Source organism: Actinia tenebrosa, unplaced genomic scaffold (assembly GCF_029948245.1).
Source record: "Actinia tenebrosa isolate PJP-AT-01 unplaced genomic scaffold, QUT_ActTen_1.0 PGA_scaffold3__52_contigs__length_22856419, whole genome shotgun sequence".
NCBI classification, from domain to species: domain Eukaryota; kingdom Metazoa; phylum Cnidaria; class Anthozoa; order Actiniaria; family Actiniidae; genus Actinia; species Actinia tenebrosa.
In genome coordinates this window covers 3,755,942-3,776,389 of record NW_028292580.1, presented here as the reverse complement: position 1 = coordinate 3,776,389, position 20,448 = coordinate 3,755,942, and the positions used below count along the sequence as shown (strand labels likewise).

At 38.6% G+C, this 20,448-nt stretch overlaps 3 protein-coding genes across 3 annotated transcripts; 2 read left to right on the top strand and 1 right to left on the bottom strand.

Moving 5' to 3' along the window:
- Positions 1–1,323, top strand: LOC148907798 (uncharacterized). The gene is made up of 6 exons (XM_089035088.1): positions 1–110; positions 244–315; positions 449–532; positions 617–720; positions 894–1,009; positions 1,105–1,323. The coding sequence occupies exons 4-6, from the start codon at positions 661–663 to the stop codon at positions 1,220–1,222; spliced, it is 294 nt and encodes a 97-aa protein (XP_088891214.1). The 5' UTR covers positions 1–110; positions 244–315; positions 449–532; positions 617–660; the 3' UTR covers positions 1,223–1,323.
- A 1,894-nt stretch (positions 1,324–3,217) lies between these two features.
- On the top strand, positions 3,218–5,685 carry LOC148907797 (uncharacterized). The gene is made up of 3 exons (XM_089035087.1): positions 3,218–3,315; positions 3,755–4,138; positions 4,860–5,685. Exons 1-3 carry the CDS (start codon positions 3,287–3,289, stop codon positions 4,969–4,971), a joined length of 525 nt encoding a protein of 174 aa, XP_088891213.1. The 5' UTR covers positions 3,218–3,286; the 3' UTR covers positions 4,972–5,685.
- Positions 5,686–9,793: 4,108 nt separating this feature from the next.
- On the bottom strand, positions 9,794–19,343 carry LOC148907796 (uncharacterized). Its single transcript, XM_089035749.1, has 2 exons — positions 19,332–19,343; positions 9,794–11,076 (listed from the first exon to the last, which is right to left on the bottom strand). Exons 1-2 carry the CDS (start codon positions 19,341–19,343, stop codon positions 9,808–9,810), a joined length of 1,281 nt encoding a protein of 426 aa, XP_088891875.1. The 3' UTR covers positions 9,794–9,807.
- Between the last annotated feature and the right edge of the window lie 1,105 nt (positions 19,344–20,448).

The window sequence follows — 20,448 nt, the reverse complement described above, 5'->3', positions numbered from 1 at the left end:
CGGATTGTGGTTATGGACAATCACAATTTTTTCATTTGGGCTTCTCCTCAGAGGCGAGGAACCACTTCGCTTAAAAGTTAAACACTTGAAGATGTCCCGCAACTATGACGGTAGTTAATGGTGGTCGATTATTGTTATTTGAAGTGTAACGTGCATATTAGTCCCGTGTAGATGTAATTAACTGTTCTGCGTTCCGCCAGAACTGATCGACGTTCTCATATCAATCTCTTATTTTTTTATTAGTTCAATCTGGTAACATGCCTACACGCATCGATGTTAAAATCCCCTGGTCTAAGGCAGACAGAAGGGCAAAAGGTAAATAATCAGTTATGACTTTTATGTTTTCCATTACCCCGTTTTGTTGGAATGTGTTTACATGTTCTCCTTTCCTTTATTTTATTTGGCTGTTACCAAACGTGTTTTAGCTTTTCCTCTTTTCTTCCCTAAGGTGTGACATTAACATTATGAGCAAATCCATTGGACCACGAGCTTTGTCCCGTTCGAGCTCTCATTGCATGGTTGCTAATATTAGGTATTCTGTCTATCATTTGCCATTAAGATCTCTGTTCAGTGCAGCGAGTTCACTTTAGCCGAATCATTTTTGTTTTTGTTTTAGGAATAAGAAAAGGTTACATATTCCCCAGGATAAAGAAAAACAACATGGAAGTGTGCCCGAGAAGTTACCACGGTGTGCACAATTACAGGAAGAGTTTTAGCCAGGTACGCACTTGAAAGAAATTAAGTGAAGTAATCAAAATTGAAAACAGTAATGATAATAACATTATATCATACCTAAGAGGGAATTATTGCAAAGCAGGAATAGCTTTATAGCTATATTCTAAGGTTTGCCTTCAAGGTCGAGTCATATTAATTTATCGTTATCTTTTATATAGATGTGTAAACACCTTTTCGGTAAAAACTACACCACCCACTCAATCAGGCGATCAGCAGCACAATGGGCTGCACGATGTGGTGCAGATGACAGCACTATCAAAAGGGCAGGAAGATGGTAATTCTGAAATGATCTCATATTGCTCGAAAATATTTTGTTCTTTAAACGTAATCACACACCATAATGATGCCAAATTTATCTATATCTTTTAGGAAGTCAAATACATTCGAACTATATACACAAGATGCAAGAGCTGAAGTCATCAAGCAGCACCATGACGGCAACCCTGTGCTAGATCACACCAAGTGGATGTTTAAACCACTGAGATAACTTTGCTGCGACGTGCAGTTTTATGTATCCTGGTCCCAGTGGCTCGACATATTTTCTCGCGGCGAGCACACTGTAGCGTCTGAGACCAGGATATATTTTCTTGCGACAATAAAAGAATTGACCAAAAATTTTCATGTCCTATGTGCTGAAAACTAGTTGATTGGATTTTTCTAAAAAAATTGAGACGCCATTTCCAATTAGCTTTAGGCATTGTTCCAACGCGAATTTTTAAGAAGCCGACGGCGGTATTAATTAGTAGGTCCCATCTGCGGATGAGAAGTTTGACGCGTTTATCAGTAGGCCTATTGTCAAAACTTTCTGTTCTGCTGTTTTATGCTTGTTTCACTACACCACATTGTCTTTTTTATATCCGGCTATGAATTCCGGTGATGGCTTTAACCGTTAAATCCGGTTAGTTTGCTCTCCTTTATGTTTATCCGAAAGTGTTAAGTCGGCGACTTGAAATCGCAACTCACTTGAATACCTAGTTGACATTTGGCGATGTATTTTGTCACATGAAAAAAGCTGTTTTTACTTTAATAATTAAGCGTGCAACAAAGCTGAAGGAGAATACTGGCGGCAGAGGAATAAAGCAAATTAAATCCAATCTGCCGACTTTCTTATTCAAAATAGTCTTGAGTAGAAAATAGTCTTGAAAATAAAAAGTCTTGAAAATAAAAATAGTCTTGAAAATAAAAATTGAAAAAAAGCGAAAACATATATATAAAAATATAATTATATACAATATATATATACAATTCTATACTTTATATAGTAAAGATTGGATTAAAGACGAGACATGTTCACTGTAACTCCGAGTTTCGTGCTTACGCACTCATCAGACAGACTTTAATGAAACATATTCCTATTACTGTGATATTTATATACAAGAGGTGTAATAATTATTTACAAAAGAAGTATTGTTCGGAAAGGAGTTAATTAGCTAGGCCTGGATTTCTATTGTTCATCAGATAGAACTTGTTTTAGAACATGTCTCGTCTTTAATCCAATCTTTACTATATATCTATTGCTCTGCATCCCTACGCATCGAGCACTGTATTCACCAGCATAGACCACATTACATACTTTACAATTCTATACTTTATATATATATATATATATGCTTGACACAAATGAAGTTTATAGTAAAAAAAAATAAAATACATAATATTTTTTGTTTTTGAAAGTAGGGTCGATGTTGTTTCTTATTGTAGACAAGCATGATAAAGGGAATTTAGATCGATTATGATAAGAATACGTTTAATCACTACTTGTAAAAATTTTAAAACATGTATTCTTTACCATATAAGCCAAAAACTAAGATAAAGAATTGAAAAAGTCCTAAGTTAAAATGCCCAAAAAAGTAAAAGTATTAAAGTATACTAAATTTAATATATACCGTCTGCCGATGCGCAAAAGAACGATGTAGTTCTTGACTCAAAGGCAATCCGATTCGATGCAACAACCATCAGTAACTAAGTAGAGCACTCATGAGAAAACAGTAACAAACAAATACGATTAAATTTTTCTATGCGCGATAAAACACTTTTATGTCTTTCAGTTCCAGAATAAGTTAAAGAAACTCAATGTTTCCGTTTCCTCAATCGTTTTTTCAATCCTGGTGAACGCATCGTTCCTCTGTTCTCATGACCCCGCACTGCTTCGGCCTCATCTTTTGATTCGTTCGTTCTTTGTTCATTTGTCGAGTCCGCCGTCGCTGCCTCAATTTTGTGGTAATCCAGATATGATTGTATCGTAGTCATTTCAGAAGGTAGGTCTTTGCTGAGTTCTGTTCTACATTCTGGACAGGGAACTCCACACAAATGACATACTGGCATGTTTTCCCCGAAAATTGTAACAGCGCTCGTAGGGGCGCTACTACTGAAGTTATACTCCTCTTCAGGAAGAACTGGGGCCTTTCTTCTCCACTGGTCTTGGCACCACACAACTACTTCTCGTGTCACCGTTTCTCCTAGTCTCCAACAACCGGTAGCTTCCCTGATATCGCTGGCGTCGAGCTTTCTTTGAAGGTGAGAGAAAGCTTCTGCCTCTAGCAACTTGCACATGAGGTTTGCAACAACCTTGTGCATACGGTAAGTAAACTTGATGTGAGGTTTCTTTCCTTTCCTACATGTAAAACCAGTTAGAATAAAATATTGCCACAAAGCAATATCATATAAAGGTCGTAGAAAATACAGTCTATTGCTTGAAGGCATTTTGACTAAAATTACTCGTCCAAAAACAGAGAGGGAATATATGATGCTGACTGGACCGAGTGAGGGACTGTTGAAGAGTCTTGTTTCCACACATGCGAACGAGCCACGTGATCTCATGTGAATAGAATATATTACTAATGCGTTGTCCCAACTGCTTCGACTAGAAGAACGTATTCCTTGCTAGTAAGCCTTTATATCGAAGATTTGTAAAGTTAGAAATGGCTTCTTTTAATCCATCGTCTAAACGGCTGCCATCCCAGATAACAGAGCTGCTAGACGTAGCAATATTTTCATATGCCACGTTATCTGGTTTAAGGTCCTCTCATAAAGTACGCGGTGATCCTGTCGTTGATGGCGTCTGTTTGATGTTTGGTCGATTGCTTGACTGTGCAAGCCAAGACACTATGAAAACCTTCCAAGAGATTTCGCCCGCAAGGTTTAGTGGTTGGCAACCGGGCTGTGAAGCGACGAAGCAGCTCTCAACGTTTATTTCCTCGCGGCTGAAACAGGCCAAGGAAAAGGATGCAATAAGAGAGCATGCGGAGCCCTATCCACCAGAGCCTCTGGTGAACAAGAAACAAAGGTTAAACGAGACGGATTCAATAACAACGAGAGTGCATCCTCAGTGCTGGAGATGTAAAAGTAGATGCCGCTTTTGCAAACTGAGGAAACGAAAGATAGTCCCATCGCTAAAGGCAGAGTGAGTATAAGACAAATACTTATAGTATTAAAGCTTTATACTATCCTTCCAAATTTGTCAGACACCTCACGTCTTCGATAGGAAGATAGCTATTATACCTTATTTCAAATACTCTAGTCAAAGCTTCACATTTTTTCTCCAACTTTCGGTTTTGAGTTTGTGCTACAATTTAAATAATTACATGGACTCCAAAGTTAATAAAAATTATTTAGGAATCCTTATTTGTGTTATAATTACACGATACGGTTCGTTCTGCTAAAATTTGTGTGACGCACGTTGTAATAATTTTCCTTTTCTCCTTTTTTTAAATAAAATATACCAGCAGATTATTATTGATTATTATTATTATTGGCAGTAAAAAAATTTTTTTTTGCACATTGATATACGCTGTCCACATAAAATTGAAGAAGTTGTTTTTTATTATATTTGCAAAGGTATTTTCGTTTTTTAATTGGATATTTCTGTTTATGTTACATTTCAAAGACTTGAAAATTTCAGAATTCGTTAATAAAGGAATGATTTAACAACACCTGGAAAACAGAATCCTAAAAGATAAAACACTGGAATGGTTTTCAAAGAAAAAAAAAAAACTTTGGATGCTATTTTGAAATTCCCATACTTTAAATTACTCATGAAAAACTTTTTTTTGTCGATTAAAACTCTTCCTTTTGCATAATGTTGAGAATAATTTCTTTCCATTTATTTCTTTTACCACAAATAGATTGACTTCTCCACTTTTGGATGTACTAGAAGAGATGGCAGAAGACTTTCAAGATACACATGATTCAAGTGACGGGGATGAAAGCATGCTGGATGAAAAGGAATTTGAATAGGGAAGAAGGTTAATAAATCAGTGCTTATCAGAAAAGGACTTGACAGATGAAGATAGTATTGCAGATAACGAAGAACAAGAGAATGACAGCATGGGGGTGTATGACGTAGAAGAAGATACTTATGATATTGCTAGCAGTGATAGTGATGAAAGTCTTAGAAATGATAGTGACAAATAATTATTAGCAATTGTTGGACGAGACCGAGTATGATATGAAAACCCATGCATCAAGAGGAGCTTATCTACTTAAGTTTTGGGCTGAGTAAAAAATAACTCTTTGTGAGAGTAAGCATAACTTTTCATATCATACTCAGTCTGATAATTGCCCTATTTCACTATGATGTCACATCCAAACAATCTATTGTTTATATTATTAAAGATCATGGTCATCAGAGGGGGTCAAATCAACACAAATTCACTGAAAATTGTTCTAAAACCCGTATCAATCCACAAAGAGAAGTAGAAAAGCCAGCAAAAGCTAAGAATATTAGTACATATTTTATCTGAAAACCAGGCCATTTTAGATTAAACTGTTTAACTAGGAGCAAATTTGTTGAATTTTCTATTGAATTTGGTGCTTTTATCCCCCACATAAACAAGCAGTGATGTCACAGTAAAATAGGGTAATTGTTTTATTTTTTTGATTACTATTTGCAAAGTTATTCAGTCACCTTTATTTTACCTCAGCATTAAAGTTCCTCATTAAAACTGCAAGTTATTGTCTATTCAGACTGTGGTAAATTGATGTGGTCAATTATCCAATACTCGTTTTACTCATTCAACAGTATGACATCATATATTTCAAAAAGTTAAAGATTATCAGTGGACAAATGATGTTTTTTCCTTGCTATAAAAACTATTGAAAACTAATTTAACTATGATACTGATCATTTGATCTGTTGAAAGAAATTTACTATTATGTAGTATTTGATAAAGATGTCAATAAAGGTATTTGAAGGAAGTCCCTTATTCTAGAAGTAAATTTTTTGTGTTGGTGTAATATTTTTAATATTTCACACACAGATACTTTAGTTAGTGTGTGAAGTCACTCGATCTCAAGCATTGCAAGAACATTTTATGTCAATGATATAACCACTCCCCCCTTCACACCCACTGATTTTAAGCACTTTGAAAATACTGCTTTTTGCAAACACCTTTATAAAGGCATCCTTCGCTAATGCACATAAGAATATCACGTAGCTCCTGGCATGTACACGAGGCCTGTAGCAGGGGTAAAAATATATATTATGACATTATCTGCATGTCTTGTTTTGAGTTTTCATCTTACACAAATGCCAACTATGTGAACTGTTTTTGAAAAAATTAGTCGCCTCTATTTATTTTAAGATTTTTAAAATTTAGCTGGATGTTTACTTAAAACAAAAAGCTGTGACTTAAAGAAAAGGAGGAGATCTAGAACACTAGGAAAAATCCATGGTTTAGGGATCATAAATTTGTCATAATTTAGCTGGGGGCGATATTTGAGCTTTAGAAAAATGTACTTATGTACCTTTGAATGTAGTGCCAAATAAAATACTAGCTTAACTTGTCCTGAGAGAGAAAATGAATGACTAACTAAGCAAGACATCAGTTTTTCAAATTACTATTGCTTATCTAATGAAAACTAGATTACAATTGGAATGGTCAATTAGCTATATAAAAATAGATATATGAGATTTCAGGCAATGAAATGATAAGATAATGGTATGCATTTAGCTACTACCATTAGCATTAGTACCTCTGGTTACGCCCAAAACACTTTTTACCCCTTCGCTCAGTTTTTCTAGGATTATTCTCTAAAATCTTTTGATATATATATTCTTTGTAGCTTTTTCTATACATTTAAGATTTTCACTCGTATTACTCTTTATTAGAATATCTGGCTTTCATAATAGTAATTGGATCATATTATCTTCAAATATTTGAAATATTCGGGCTTTCAAAAAACGGGGCGTTTTCATTCAAGTACCTCTTATAAATCAGAGGTTTTACATATTAGATATGACCAGGGAAAGAAAGTAAATAAACGATATTTCTAATATTACTGCCCTGATTATACATAAAGAAAGATTTTAGAGAGATATATATTGGTCGAGGCATAGCCAGGTGGATCCCCATATTAGTTTGACAATGTGATAAGGCAAACAATGATAATAAAAGGATATAGATATAGTCTTGAGCAGCGAAGAACGAAGACAGTCCAAGATAACAATCCTGCTTTTAAAAATGCGTCATCCCTACATCGGTTGCAGTTCGGAAATACCGATATTTTGTTATTCAAGCTATGATTGGTTCCGTAATTTATCGATATTGAAGAACGTGAGTCGCTACTTGATTGGTTGCGAAGTTTATTCATTCATCAGTTTGGGCTTCCTTGGGGTGTTACTTACGGACTTACTTACTTTCTTACGCGACTCGATGGCATAGTGGCTTCGCCTCTCTAGGAGGGAGTAGCCACAAAAAGGTTTCGGGTATTTCAATCATTTCAAAGAACCACCAAAGCAAGCAAACGTTTAAACTAACAAGCAAACATTTAAACTAAGGAATTATTTGTAAGAAAATGAGAAAAAAGAAGCGAGTCTCAATGTTCGTCAATCCCATTTTCGCATTTTTCTAGTTACCAAAGTCACGGATTGAGTTGTCGCAAAATGTGGCATTCATGGTACGTTGTGAAAGTCACGGATTGAGTCAATTGCAAAATGTGGCATTTGCCTCACCTCAAATATTATAACAGTAACGCTGCTTCATAGCTAGCATTTTCTCTTGACGCAAGTACTTATTTTACTTCGAAACACCTGTTGCAGTGGTATGGAGACTAGTTCTCAATTAGCAAGGTCGATCAAATACGAGCTTGGGTCTAGCTATGGAAAGCAGGGGTAAGATGTTTTAAATTGAATAATTGGACCAAGAATTATTTGTAAGAAAATGAGAAAAAAGAAGCGAGTCTCAATGTTCGTCAATCCCATTTTCGCATTTTTCTAGTTTCCAAAGTCACGGATTGAGTTGTCGCAAAATGTGGCATTCATGGTACGTTGTGAAAGTCACGGATTGAGTCAATTGCAAAATGTGGCATTCAGAGTACGTTGTGAAAGTCACGGATTGAGTCAATTGCAAAATGTGGCATTTGCCTCACCTCAAATGACAGAACGTTACGGTTCCAGCCCTTTTTATATTGAGAATAATACACACTTTTGTGTTTAATCTTAAAAACTAGCACAGTGTATTCGTTCACTGACACGGTGTAGTGATTCCTCTCTGGTTCAGTTTCCTAAAGGCGGGTGTTACACGGGACAACTTACAACGCCAATTTTTCGCGGAACGCTATTGCCCCATTTGTATCGATTATTTTCAACATGTTACACGGGAACAACTTTTCGCGCAACCCTTACTTTAGTATTCAGTCCACGCGCTGGCAACTCACTCACGGCTTGATTTTATCATTTTTCATCAACTCCAAAAGTTTTATCTTATCCGTTTCATTAGGTTTTAGACAATCTTTGCTGTTGCTGTTCTCTTAAACTTACTTAATTCTTCTACAGTCGGCGCCATTTTGATGTGCGTCAAATCGAAGCATGGGCATGTTGCACATGATACACATGCATCGATTTGCTGAAAATTAGTCATCTTGCGTTGCAAGTTTTTGAAGCCAGATCAAAAACCTGCAACCGGCCTGTTGCAGAGTGAAATACTGCGCGAAAAATCGTCCTCGGCGCTATGTCACATGCACGGCAACGATTTTCGGAGCAACAGTGTTGCAGTGCAAGAGCATTGCGCGAAAAATCGGCGTTGCAAGTTGGCCAGTCTAACACCACCTTCAGGATGCATAAATCAACTCGGTAAATTCTAAATTCGATCTTGTAGTTGGACGACAAATTGTCGTTACCTGTCAGCCCGCTCGGAGTGGCAAATTAACCAAATGTCTGCATGCAGAGAGTCTAATTTCAATCCCGGATGTTCAAAAAAAGCGCGACTAATAAGTCACAATTCGAGTGTATTGCAATATGTGGAATTAGGGAATTGGTCTCTACCAAGGGTGGTCGGCTAGGAAAAAATCTGAACAAACTTTACTGACCCACCCTCTTGTTCGTTCATGATTACCTTTGAATTATACACAGAGATTGATGACAAACCCTTATTATTTGCCTCAGAAATTCATGACTCATGTGCCTCAGTTATACCATAATAAAATTATCTAGAAACTTAGATGAATATCCCCTATGTATTACACGATTCCACCCTTTTTTATCTTGACATGTAGTCCTTTACGCCGCGATTTATAATACAATTGTCCTTTATATAAATCACTCAATACGAGGCTGTGCTTGGAAAGTCACAGATTGAGTTATCGCAAAATATGACATTCACGTGGAAGTACTATAGGCTGTCCTTGGAAAGTCACAGATTGATTTATCGCAAAATGTGACATTCACGTGGAAGTACTATAGGCTGTGCTTAGAAAGTCACAGATTGAGTTATCGCGAAATGTGACATTCACATTGAAGTATATAGGCTGTGCTTGGAAAGTCATTCACACGAAAGTATGTTTGGAAAATTGCAATATGTCAATATGTGCTATTAACATGGGATAATAATTTCCGCTCTGCAGAATTGGAGTTTTCTTGTGTAAAATACGATATCATACTAGCGTGCGCTTTTCAGTGCCAATAAAGGCTAATATATACGAGTGCAACTATAAGACTGTATAACAAGGTTTGAAAATCTCTAAATAAGGTACACTTCCCGAAATCCTATCTTACCCCATACAAAAAATGTCCAATCAAAAGACAAACACAAAACTTATGGTAAATATGAATATACAAGTATCATAATAAACAATTTATTTTTTGCCATAAATATGCTTGTATAGCTTTCCAGGAGTAACTTCATCTATGGTATATGTTCTCTTTATTTCATCCTCATTAAAACTGGCGTCTTTGTATACCATATACACCTTTTTTCTCTGATTAAATATGGAGGTGTGTTTGCCATACACTCCCTTGTGTGATCTCATTTGTGATGTCCATTCACACAAGGGAGGGCAGTCTCCAGAACCTTCCTCCCACAAAGCCTTGACGTCATCAAGAGTTTTTACATTCCTTGGTATAAAGAGATTGTCCAGCCACTCTTTTAATGTTTGGTGGTTTTTGTGGTAGGTCAAATACATGTGGTATGTGGCATTGTCATATGAAAAAGAAGTTGAGGGCAGTGGCTGGGTATTATACGAGGCAGGCAGAACAGGTTGTGATGGTGGTGGTACAACGCTGGAGGATGGTGGGTGAGTATCGTACGAGGCAGACAGAACAGGTTGTAATGGTGGAGGTACAACGCTGGAGGATGGTGGGTGAGTATCGTACGAGGCAGGCAGAACAGGTTGTAATGGTGGTGGTACAACGCTGGAGGATGGTGGCTGGGTATTATACGAGTAAGGCAGAACAGGTTGTGATGGTGGTGGTACAATGCTGGTGGATGGTGGGTGAGTATCGTACGAGGCAGGCAGAACAGGTTGTGATGGTGGTGGTGGTACAACGCTGGAGAATGGTGGCTTAGTAAAAGTAGTTGAGGACAGTGGCCGTGGCTGAGAATTAGAAGGTCCAGGAAGAAAAGGTGGTGTCAGTATGATGCTGGAGGATGGTTGCTGTGGCTGAGAAGTGTTAGATGGAAGTATTGTAGATGGTGGAGAAGTGTGACTGGTAGTTGGAATAAAAGATGGTGAAGGTGTTAATTCTGGTGTTGGCGATGAGTTACTATTACACATGGATACAAAAAGAGAGGACCAATATGAAATTTGGCGGGCAACGTTACAAGCAGAGTCATAGCTGGTGTGATCTGGTAAATTAGTTGGAAGATGTGAAGTGAACTGGTCTAGACGTGATGATATAGATGACAATGAATTCAGAATTTCTATGTCACTAGTTGATGATGATGACGACGGCAGCAACGGTGGTTGTGGACAGCGGTTTCCAATGACTTCACCCCTTAAAGAAGATGCAATCTTTTTGAAATCATCAACTAAAGACACCACTGATGGGGTTTTATCTTCATTGAAGATCACTCTTATCTCTTCACTATTTGAAATACTCTTCAATGCGTCTGTGAATTCTGCATCCTAAATAAAAAAGAAGGGGAAAACCAAACATCAAAAACATAAAGTACAGGATAATTTTTAAATTTGCAACTGGTTCTTTTGATGAGAATAATGTATATGTATGTCTCAATGTCAATATTCAAATGTAATTATATTTTAAATATGTTACAATGAAACTGAAAGTTTGACCTCTTTTATTTTAAATAAATTGTCAAATTCTCATTTCAATGCTTTTTAAGTTACCAAAAAAAAAAAATTTTCAAAACAGTGAGTGCAAATTTTTTGCATCATTCAGTTTGCTCCATATTAAGATTGTTAAGATTGCACTGAAACTTTCTAAAATTATGTGTAATTAATTTGTATAAATTATAAAATTTAAAAAAAAATTTAAATGGGATTTTTGCTTGAAAATATCGCAAAATCTAAAAATTTAAATCCTTAATACAACTCCTGAGGTCAAAAAGATTTTAAGTCCTTCAAAATTTATTCTTAGGGTAAGGCACATTTTACTTTTTTGCTCTTACAATAATATTGTATTTGTTGTCATTTGTTCTAATGAGCCTGTTGCGTTATGCAAATATAAACGGTCTAAAAAATTCACATATTGGCAGCGATACAAGTGGAACAAGCATCGATGAACTGTATGCTAAATAGAATTAGCTGATTGTACCCCTTTCTTTGGCAACTTACAAAATTTTTACATTCTCCCTAATTGAATGAGTCAAGTCAATAAAACAGATGAAGTTGGGTGAACAGGGATGTGGGTGCATGCCTTGCGTATTCCTCACACAAAATAAGCATTAATATAAAGCAGCTTAAAGATAAAGCAAAAATCTCTGCGAACAAACCTATAGATCATCAAAGAAATTGAAATACAGATATATGTATTACAACAAAAATTCTTATATTAAAAATAAATAAATAAGCTTGCCATCGGCTTCCATGAAGGAAGGGGGTACTTAGATATGAACTTGGTAAGGATCAGGGTGAATTTCCAAATAACTCCCAAGTATACAGGACAAAATCATTTGGTATGCCCATTTGTTCATGTCAAAAATTGCTTTTATATTCACAATTTGTTTTGCTCTTCTAAGAGTAGTATAGGGGATGGGGGTTCCAGCGCAATGACCACCGGAGGATTACCCGTCTAAAGTGAATTCCTCGATTCGTACCGCGATTACCCGCATCCCGTGTCTATGTAGTTAAATATGTTAGTCTATATATGGAGTGCGAAGAATGTAAAGAGTTTGCTTATGATTTCTGTGTAAAGTGCTTGAAACCCAAGTTTGTACCTACTAAGCCAAATAAGTATATTTGTGGTGGTAAGAAAATGCAAATAGAAGACGACACGTCAGCACAGTGTTACGAGTGTGGTAAAAACATTCGCAATGCCGTACCAAATGCTACCAGAGAGCAATATTACGCCAATGGAGGTCGTAAGAAAACACCTTATAAGAGAATAAAATATTTTAGGGACTGCATGAGTCATATCCAAGGTTATCGACCGGTAGATTTAGACAACGAAGTAAAGAAGAAAATCATAGACGACTTAGAAGAGCCAACCCCACAAAGTCTACGGAAGACATTGAAAAAATTAAAACTAGGGAAATATTACAAAGCTATTCCCTATCTTTTGTCTGAAATTACCGGTAAGTCTATTCCTGAGGTTTCTGATATGACAAGAGCCGAGTGGATGTTTTGTCGGCTGGATAAGGATATTCCTTATTACCCTGACGTAATCTATGAAATATTTTACAAAATAGACCCCAGCCACCCCCTGTTAGGATGGATTCCGAGAAGATAGTGAATCTTATGGCATAAGATGAGTAATTAGCATAAATATTACGCGTAATTTCCAGACTGTCGTTCAATATGTAAACAAAATCCTGTGTCGCTTTTTTCAAAGCAGATGTTTACTGAGCGAGCTTTCTTTGAAGCTCTTCTTTCGCTTCTTGGTAGATCTTTTTGCGAGATTCCTCGGAAAGATCTTTTACGACTGTTTTTTTGTTTCTTATGTCCGACTTTAATTTCTCGTACTTTTCCTCTTCGGCCAGAATAAGCGAGAATTCTACGTCGTCTATCTTTCTGTCACGCAAAGCCTTTGAGACAAGATCGGTAATTGTATTTACTTTAGCTCTTGACAGAGTTATTGTCGTGTCATGCTTGGATATCTTGCTTGACAACTGTTTCATAATGCCCGTAGCATTGGTATGCCCATTTGTTCATGTCAAAAATTGCTTTTATATTCACAATTTGTTTTGCTCTTCTAAGAGTAGTATAGGGGATGGGGGTTCCAGCGCAATGACCACCGGAGGATTACCCGTCTAAAGTGAATTCCTCGATTCGTACCGCGATTACCCGCATCCCGTGTCTATGTAGTTAAATATGTTAGTCTATATATGGAGTGCGAAGAATGTAAAGAGTTTGCTTATGATTTCTGTGTAAAGTGCTTGAAACCCAAGTTTGTACCTACTAAGCCAAATAAGTATATTTGTGGTGGTAAGAAAATGCAAATAGAAGACGACACGTCAGCACAGTGTTACGAGTGTGGTAAAAACATTCGCAATGCCGTACCAAATGCTACCAGAGAGCAATATTACGCCAATGGAGGTCGTAAGAAAACACCTTATAAGAGAATAAAATATTTTAGGGACTGCATGAGTCATATCCAAGGTTATCGACCAGTAGATTTAGACAACGAAGTAAAGAAGAAAATCATAGACGACTTAGAAGAGCCAACCCCACAAAGTCTACGGAAGACATTGAAAAAATTAAAACTAGGGAAATATTACAAAGGCATTCCCTATCTTTTGTCTGAAATTACCGGTAAGTCTATTCCTGAGGTTTCTGATATGACAAGAGCCGAGTGGATGTTTTGTCGGCTGGATAAGGATATTCCTTATTACCCTGACGTAATCTATGAAATATTTTACAAAATAGACCCCAGCCACCCCCTGTTAGGATGGATTCCGAGAAGATAGTGAATCTTATGGCATAAGATGAGTAATTAGCATAAATATTACGCGTAATTTCCAGACTGTCGTTCAATATGTAAACAAAATCCTGTGTCGCTTTTTTCAAAGCAGATGTTTACTGAGCGAGCTTTCTTTGAAGCTCTTCTTTCGCTTCTTGGTAGATCTTTTTGCGAGATTCCTCGGAAAGATCTTTTACGACTGTTTTTTTGTTTCTTATGTCCGACTTTAATTTCTCGTACTTTTCCTCTTCGGCCAGAATAAGCGAGAATTCTACGTCGTCTATCTTTCTGTCACGCAAAGCCTTTGAGACAAGATCGGTAATTGTATTTACTTTAGCTCTTGACAGAGTTATTGTCGTGTCATGCTTGGATATCTTGCTTGACAACTGTTTCATAATGCCCGTAGCATTGGTATGCCCATTTGTTCATGTCAAAAATTGCTTTTATATTCACAATTTGTTTTGCTCTTCTAAGAGTAGTATAGGGGATGGGGGTTCCAGCGCAATGACCACCGGAGGATTACCCGTCTAAAGTGAATTCCTCGATTCGTACCGCGATTACCCGCATCCCGTGTCTATGTAGTTAAATATGTTAGTCTATATATGGAGTGCGAAGAATGTAAAGAGTTTGCTTATGATTTCTGTGTAAAGTGCTTGAAACCCAAGTTTGTACCTACTAAGCCAAATAAGTATATTTGTGGTGGTAAGAAAATGCAAATAGAAGACGACACGTCAGCACAGTGTTACGAGTGTGGTAAAAACATTCGCAATGCCGTACCAAATGCTACCAGAGAGCAATATTACGCCAATGGAGGTCGTAAGAAAACACCTTATAAGAGAATAAAATATTTTAGGGACTGCATGAGTCATATCCAAGGTTATCGACCAGTAGATTTAGACAACGAAGTAAAGAAGAAAATCATAGACGACTTAGAAGAGCCAACCCCACAAAGTCTACGGAAGACATTGAAAAAATTAAAACTAGGGAAATATTACAAAGCTATTCCCTATCTTTTGTCTGAAATTACCGGTAAGTCTATTCCTGAGGTTTCTGATATGACAAGAGCCGAGTGGATGTTTTGTCGGCTGGATAAGGATATTCCTTATTACCCTGACGTAATCTATGAAATATTTTACAAAATAGACCCCAGCCACCCCCTGTTAGGATGGATTCCGAGAAGATAGTGAATCTTATGGCATAAGATGAGTAATTAGCATAAATATTACGCGTAATTTCCAGACTGTCGTTCAATATGTAAACAAAATCCTGTCTCGCTTTTTTCAAAGCAGATGTTTACTGAGCGAGCTTTCTTTGAAGCTCTTCTTTCGCTTCTTGGTAGATCTTTTTGCGAGATTCCTCGGAAAGATCTTTTACGACTGTTTTTTTGTTTCTTATGTCCGACTTTAATTTCTCGTACTTTTCCTCTTCGGCCAGAATAAGCGAGAATTCTACGTCGTCTATCTTTCTGTCACGCAAAGCCTTTGAGACAAGATCGGTAATTGTATTTACTTTAGCTCTTGACAGAGTTATTGTCGTGTCATGCTTGGATATCTTGCTTGACAACTGTTTCATAATGCCCGTAGCATTGGTATGCCCATTTGTTCATGTCAAAAATTGCTTTTATATTCACAATTTGTTTTGCTCTTCTAAGAGTAGTATAGGGGATGGGGGTTCCAGCGCAATGACCACCGGAGGATTACCCGTCTAAAGTGAATTCCTCGATTCGTACCGCGATTACCCGCATCCCGTGTCTATGTAGTTAAATATGTTAGTCTATATATGGAGTGCGAAGAATGTAAAGAGTTTGCTTATGATTTCTGTGTAAAGTGCTTGAAACCCAAGTTTGTACCTACTAAGCCAAATAAGTATATTTGTGGTGGTAAGAAAATGCAAATAGAAGACGACACGTCAGCACAGTGTTACGAGTGTGGTAAAAACATTCGCAATGCCGTACCAAATGCTACCAGAGAGCAATATTACGCCAATGGAGGTCGTAAGAAAACACCTTATAAGAGAATAAAATATTTTAGGGACTGCATGAGTCATATCCAAGGTTATCGACCAGTAGATTTAGACAACGAAGTAAAGAAGAAAATCATAGACGACTTAGAAGAGCCAACCCCACAAAGTCTACGGAAGACATTGAAAAAATTAAAACTAGGGAAATATTACAAAGCTATTCCCTATCTTTTGTCTGAAATTACCGGTAAGTCTATTCCTGAGGTTTCTGATATGACAAGAGCCGAGTGGATGTTTTGTCGGCTGGATAAGGATATTCCTTATTACCCTGACGTAATCTATGAAATATTTTACAAAATAGACCCCAGCCACCCCCTGTTAGGATGGATTCCGAGAAGATAGTGAATCTTATGGCATAAGATGAGTAATTAGCATAAATATTACGCGTAATTTCCAGACTGTCGTTCAATATGTAAACAAAATCCTGTCTCGCTTTTTTCAAAGCAGATGTTTACTGAGCGAGCTTTCTTTGAAGCTCTTCTTTCGCTTCTTGGTAGATCTTTTTGCGAGATTCCTCGGAAAGATCTTTTACGACTGTTTTTTTGTTTCTTATGTCCGACTTTAATTTCTCGTACTTTTCCTCTTCGGCCAGAATAAGCGAGAATTCTACGTCGTCTATCTTTCTGTCACGCAAAGCCTTTGAGACAAGATCGGTAATTGTATTTACTTTAGCTCTTGACAGAGTTATTGTCGTGTCATGCTTGGATATCTTGCTTGACAACTGTTTCATAATGCCCGTAGCAACAGCCGAAACAATACCACAGGCTGCCCCAACGCCGGCCAAAGAAACTCCAACAATTACTCCCGGCCCAGTAAGCGAAGTAGCAACGCCGGAGCCCGTTAACACAACAGATATGGACCCTGAAGTTATCGCAATCTTATGTAGCGTACTCCGGGCTCTGACGTACTTTTTTCGGACTTTTTCGTAGTGTTGTGTTTGCCCTTCCAAGTAAGCCAGTATTAAGTTCGCTTTATTCAGACGAAAGTTTTCAGCGTTTAGTTCGTTAGGAACATCTGGGTACAACTGAGGTGCTGATGGTATAACATCCATTATATATACTAATGTACGACGCTTTTGGGAATGATATTGAGGAGCAGCCACATCATGACAACAGGGATTATGCCAACTGGAGAGCATTTAGGAAGATGTTTCCACATGCAGACCCTAGTAAGTTCGAAAGAAGACAAGATGGGATTTACTTCAACGGCGAAAGAATGTACAGTAATGCGGACTTGGAGCCAAAGCATCCTAAGATTTTACAACCAAAACCCGAGCATAAAGAAAGGCAACCTAATTTTCCAGAGAATTTATTACCGGCAACCCAGAATTACCCATTTTACGACACCAAAGATGCGGAAGACTTTGCTAAGATGGTTACCTCCTTAGAAATCCCCGTGGGTCCTACGACCTTCAAGACAAAAGTCAGAGACATCTTTAGAGAAACTGCCATCAAACATACCTCAGGGAAAGAATCCAGAGAATGGTTATCAGGTCCCAACATGCGGTATTGGCCGCAGCAGTTGAACTTTGCAGTCTGGGCTGCTACTAAGGGATGTGGTATAGCCGTGGATATGTTCCATATTCCTTTCCTACGATTTCACGTTGCCTTTACCATGCGACGTCTTTTAAAGGAGTTGGGTGCGCCGCTGCCCGGTGATGAGATATTCGACGCAATGGATAACAAGTATGATAAAGTAGCATGGGAGCGTCTAAAGAACGAGTTCCATCTCCACGACCCCGACTTCCGCAATAAGGAGGGCGCCGCCCATGGTTTAGGAGAAACTTACACCTATGCTTCGTATGTTGGTGCCAGCATAGAAACGCCGGGTATGGGGTATCCCAGTTCCTACGAATTCTCCGACTTAGGAGGCAGCGGAAAAAGGGTAATCTGATCTACTTCATAGAAAGCAAGCAGAGATACCCATGGGCGCCTTTCTTTGCCGCAAAGGGTATTGGATTGAAAAATCTAGCAAGAATTAATCGAAGCATCGAAGCCTTTGTTTACTGCATTCTAGGGGCCCAGGTTAGCACTCGCAGCCCCATCGTAGCCGCAAGCGGAGCGTCGCAGGAAACGCAACAAGTATTCCTTGTTCTCTTCGAAAGTGCCGTTATCGAGAATGAGATCTCTAAATCAGTTCAAAGATATCAACTTGCGGTGCAGCAATCAAAGGTTAGACTGGATTATGCCTTGAGTCCTGGTTGTTGGTTAATGCCAAGTAATTTGGTCATCAACGCCGATTCCGTCGTGGGTTACAACAACAAACTTCAACGAGCTACCAAAGACATGAAGTTTGGGGTGAATGACGTGAACTCTGACACTCTTAGGAACATTCCCCATTTCGTGGAGAAGCCAAAGAAGGAGCACGTAGAGAATCCCGCAGGGAAACCAAAGAACGTAATCAAGAAGAAGGTCCTGCCTGCGATACCTGAGGAATATGACCATAACTTACTAAAGGCCAGCCTAGCCACCGCAAGCATTGGTCTGAGTTATTATATATGGCGATGAACAACCCCTACGTAGCTGGAGTAGATTGTGTCTATACGACTTACACAGGCGAGAAAAAATACAACCAGAGCTCTTGGGTTGATGTCACAGGAATGTCCGTGGATTTGAACTACTCAGGAAAGAAGCTGATAATATGCAGTATTTGCATTGGCACGAGTAGTCACGCCAACGTGGGCTTTAGGTTCCTGGATGACAATGGCATACTGCAGCAGCAGCAGTAAGGCGGACTCGCGGAGCGTCGGCAATGCACCTGGAGTTATGCGGGTATTACTGGGGCCTGGGACCCCCTTGCGCGATCCGGCGACAGCGGCGAGGAGCGCCTACTGCTGCTGTGTTTGCGAAATCTATGATATATATATGCATGAATGTAAAGAGTTTGTTTATGACTTCTGTGTAAAGTGCTTGAAACCCAAGTTTGTACCTACTAAGCCAAATAAGTATATTTGTTGTGGCAAAAAAATGCAAATAGAAGATCAAACGTCAGCACAGTGTTACGAGTGTGGTAAGAATATTCGTAATGCCGTACCAAATGCTACCAGAGAGCAATATTACGCTAATGGAGGTCGTAAGAAAACACCTTATAAGAGAATAAAATACTTTAGGGACTGGATGAGTCATATCCAGGGTTTACGACCGGTATATTTAGACAACGAAGTAAAGGAGAAAATCATAGACCACTTAGAAGAGCCAACCCCGCAAAGTCTGCGGAAAACACTGAAAAAATTAAAACTAGGGAAATATTACAAGACTATTCCCTACCTTTTATCTCAAATTACCAATGAACCCATCCCGGAGGTGTCTAGGGATGCGATGAGTAGAGCTGAGTGGTTGTTTTGCCGTTTGGATAAGAATATTCCCCACTATCCAGATGCGATCTACGAGATCTTCAAGGAGATAGACCCCGAGCATCCGCTGTTAGTATGGATACCCAGACGTTGACGTGAATTCAAAGTGAATGTCTACTGAGCGAGTTTTCTTCGTAGGTCTTCCTTGGCCTGTTCGTAGATCTTCTTTCGGGTTTCGTCGGACAGATCTCTTATGATTGTTTTTTTGGTGCCTGACTTCAACTCCTCGTACTTCTTCTCCTCCGCAAGAATCAAGGAAAACTCCACGTCGTCTATCTTACGGTCGACAAGAGCTTTGGAGACGAGGTCGGCAATCGTGTTAGACTTTGCCCTTGCTAGGGCTATGGTCGTGTCATGTTTGGATATCTTATTCGATAATTGTTTCATGATGCCCGTGGAGACAGCGGAGACAATACCACAAGCCGCCCCAACGCCGGCCAAAGGGACCCCCACAACGACGCCGGGCCCCGTCAAAGAAGTAGCAACACCACTGCCCGTCAAAGCAACAGACAAAGATCCCGTCGTTACCGCCACCTTATGCAGAGTGCTGCGGGCGCGGGCATACTTCTTCCTTACGTTCTCGTAGTGTTTAACTTGCGCGTCCAAGTAAGCCAGGATTAGATTAGCCTTGTTCAAACGAAAGTTCTCAGCGTTCTCGATGGGTGCCGTGGTGTGATAGTTTGGAACATCTGGGTACAACTGTGGTGCTGATGGTATAACATCCATTATATATACTAATGTACGACGCTTTTGGGAATGATATTGAGGAGCAGCCACATCACGACAACAGGGATTATGCCAACTGGAGGGCCTTTAGGAAGATGTTTCCACATGCAGACCCTAGTAAGTTTGAGCGTAGACCCGATGGGATTTACTTCAACGGCTCCAGGATGTACAGCAATGCGGACTTGGAGCCAAAGCATCCTAATATTTTACAACCAAAACCCGAGCATAAAGAAAGGCAACCTAATTTTCCAGAGAATCTATTACCGACAACAGAGGATTGCCCATTTTACGACAACAAAGGTGGAGCGGATGACTTTGCTAA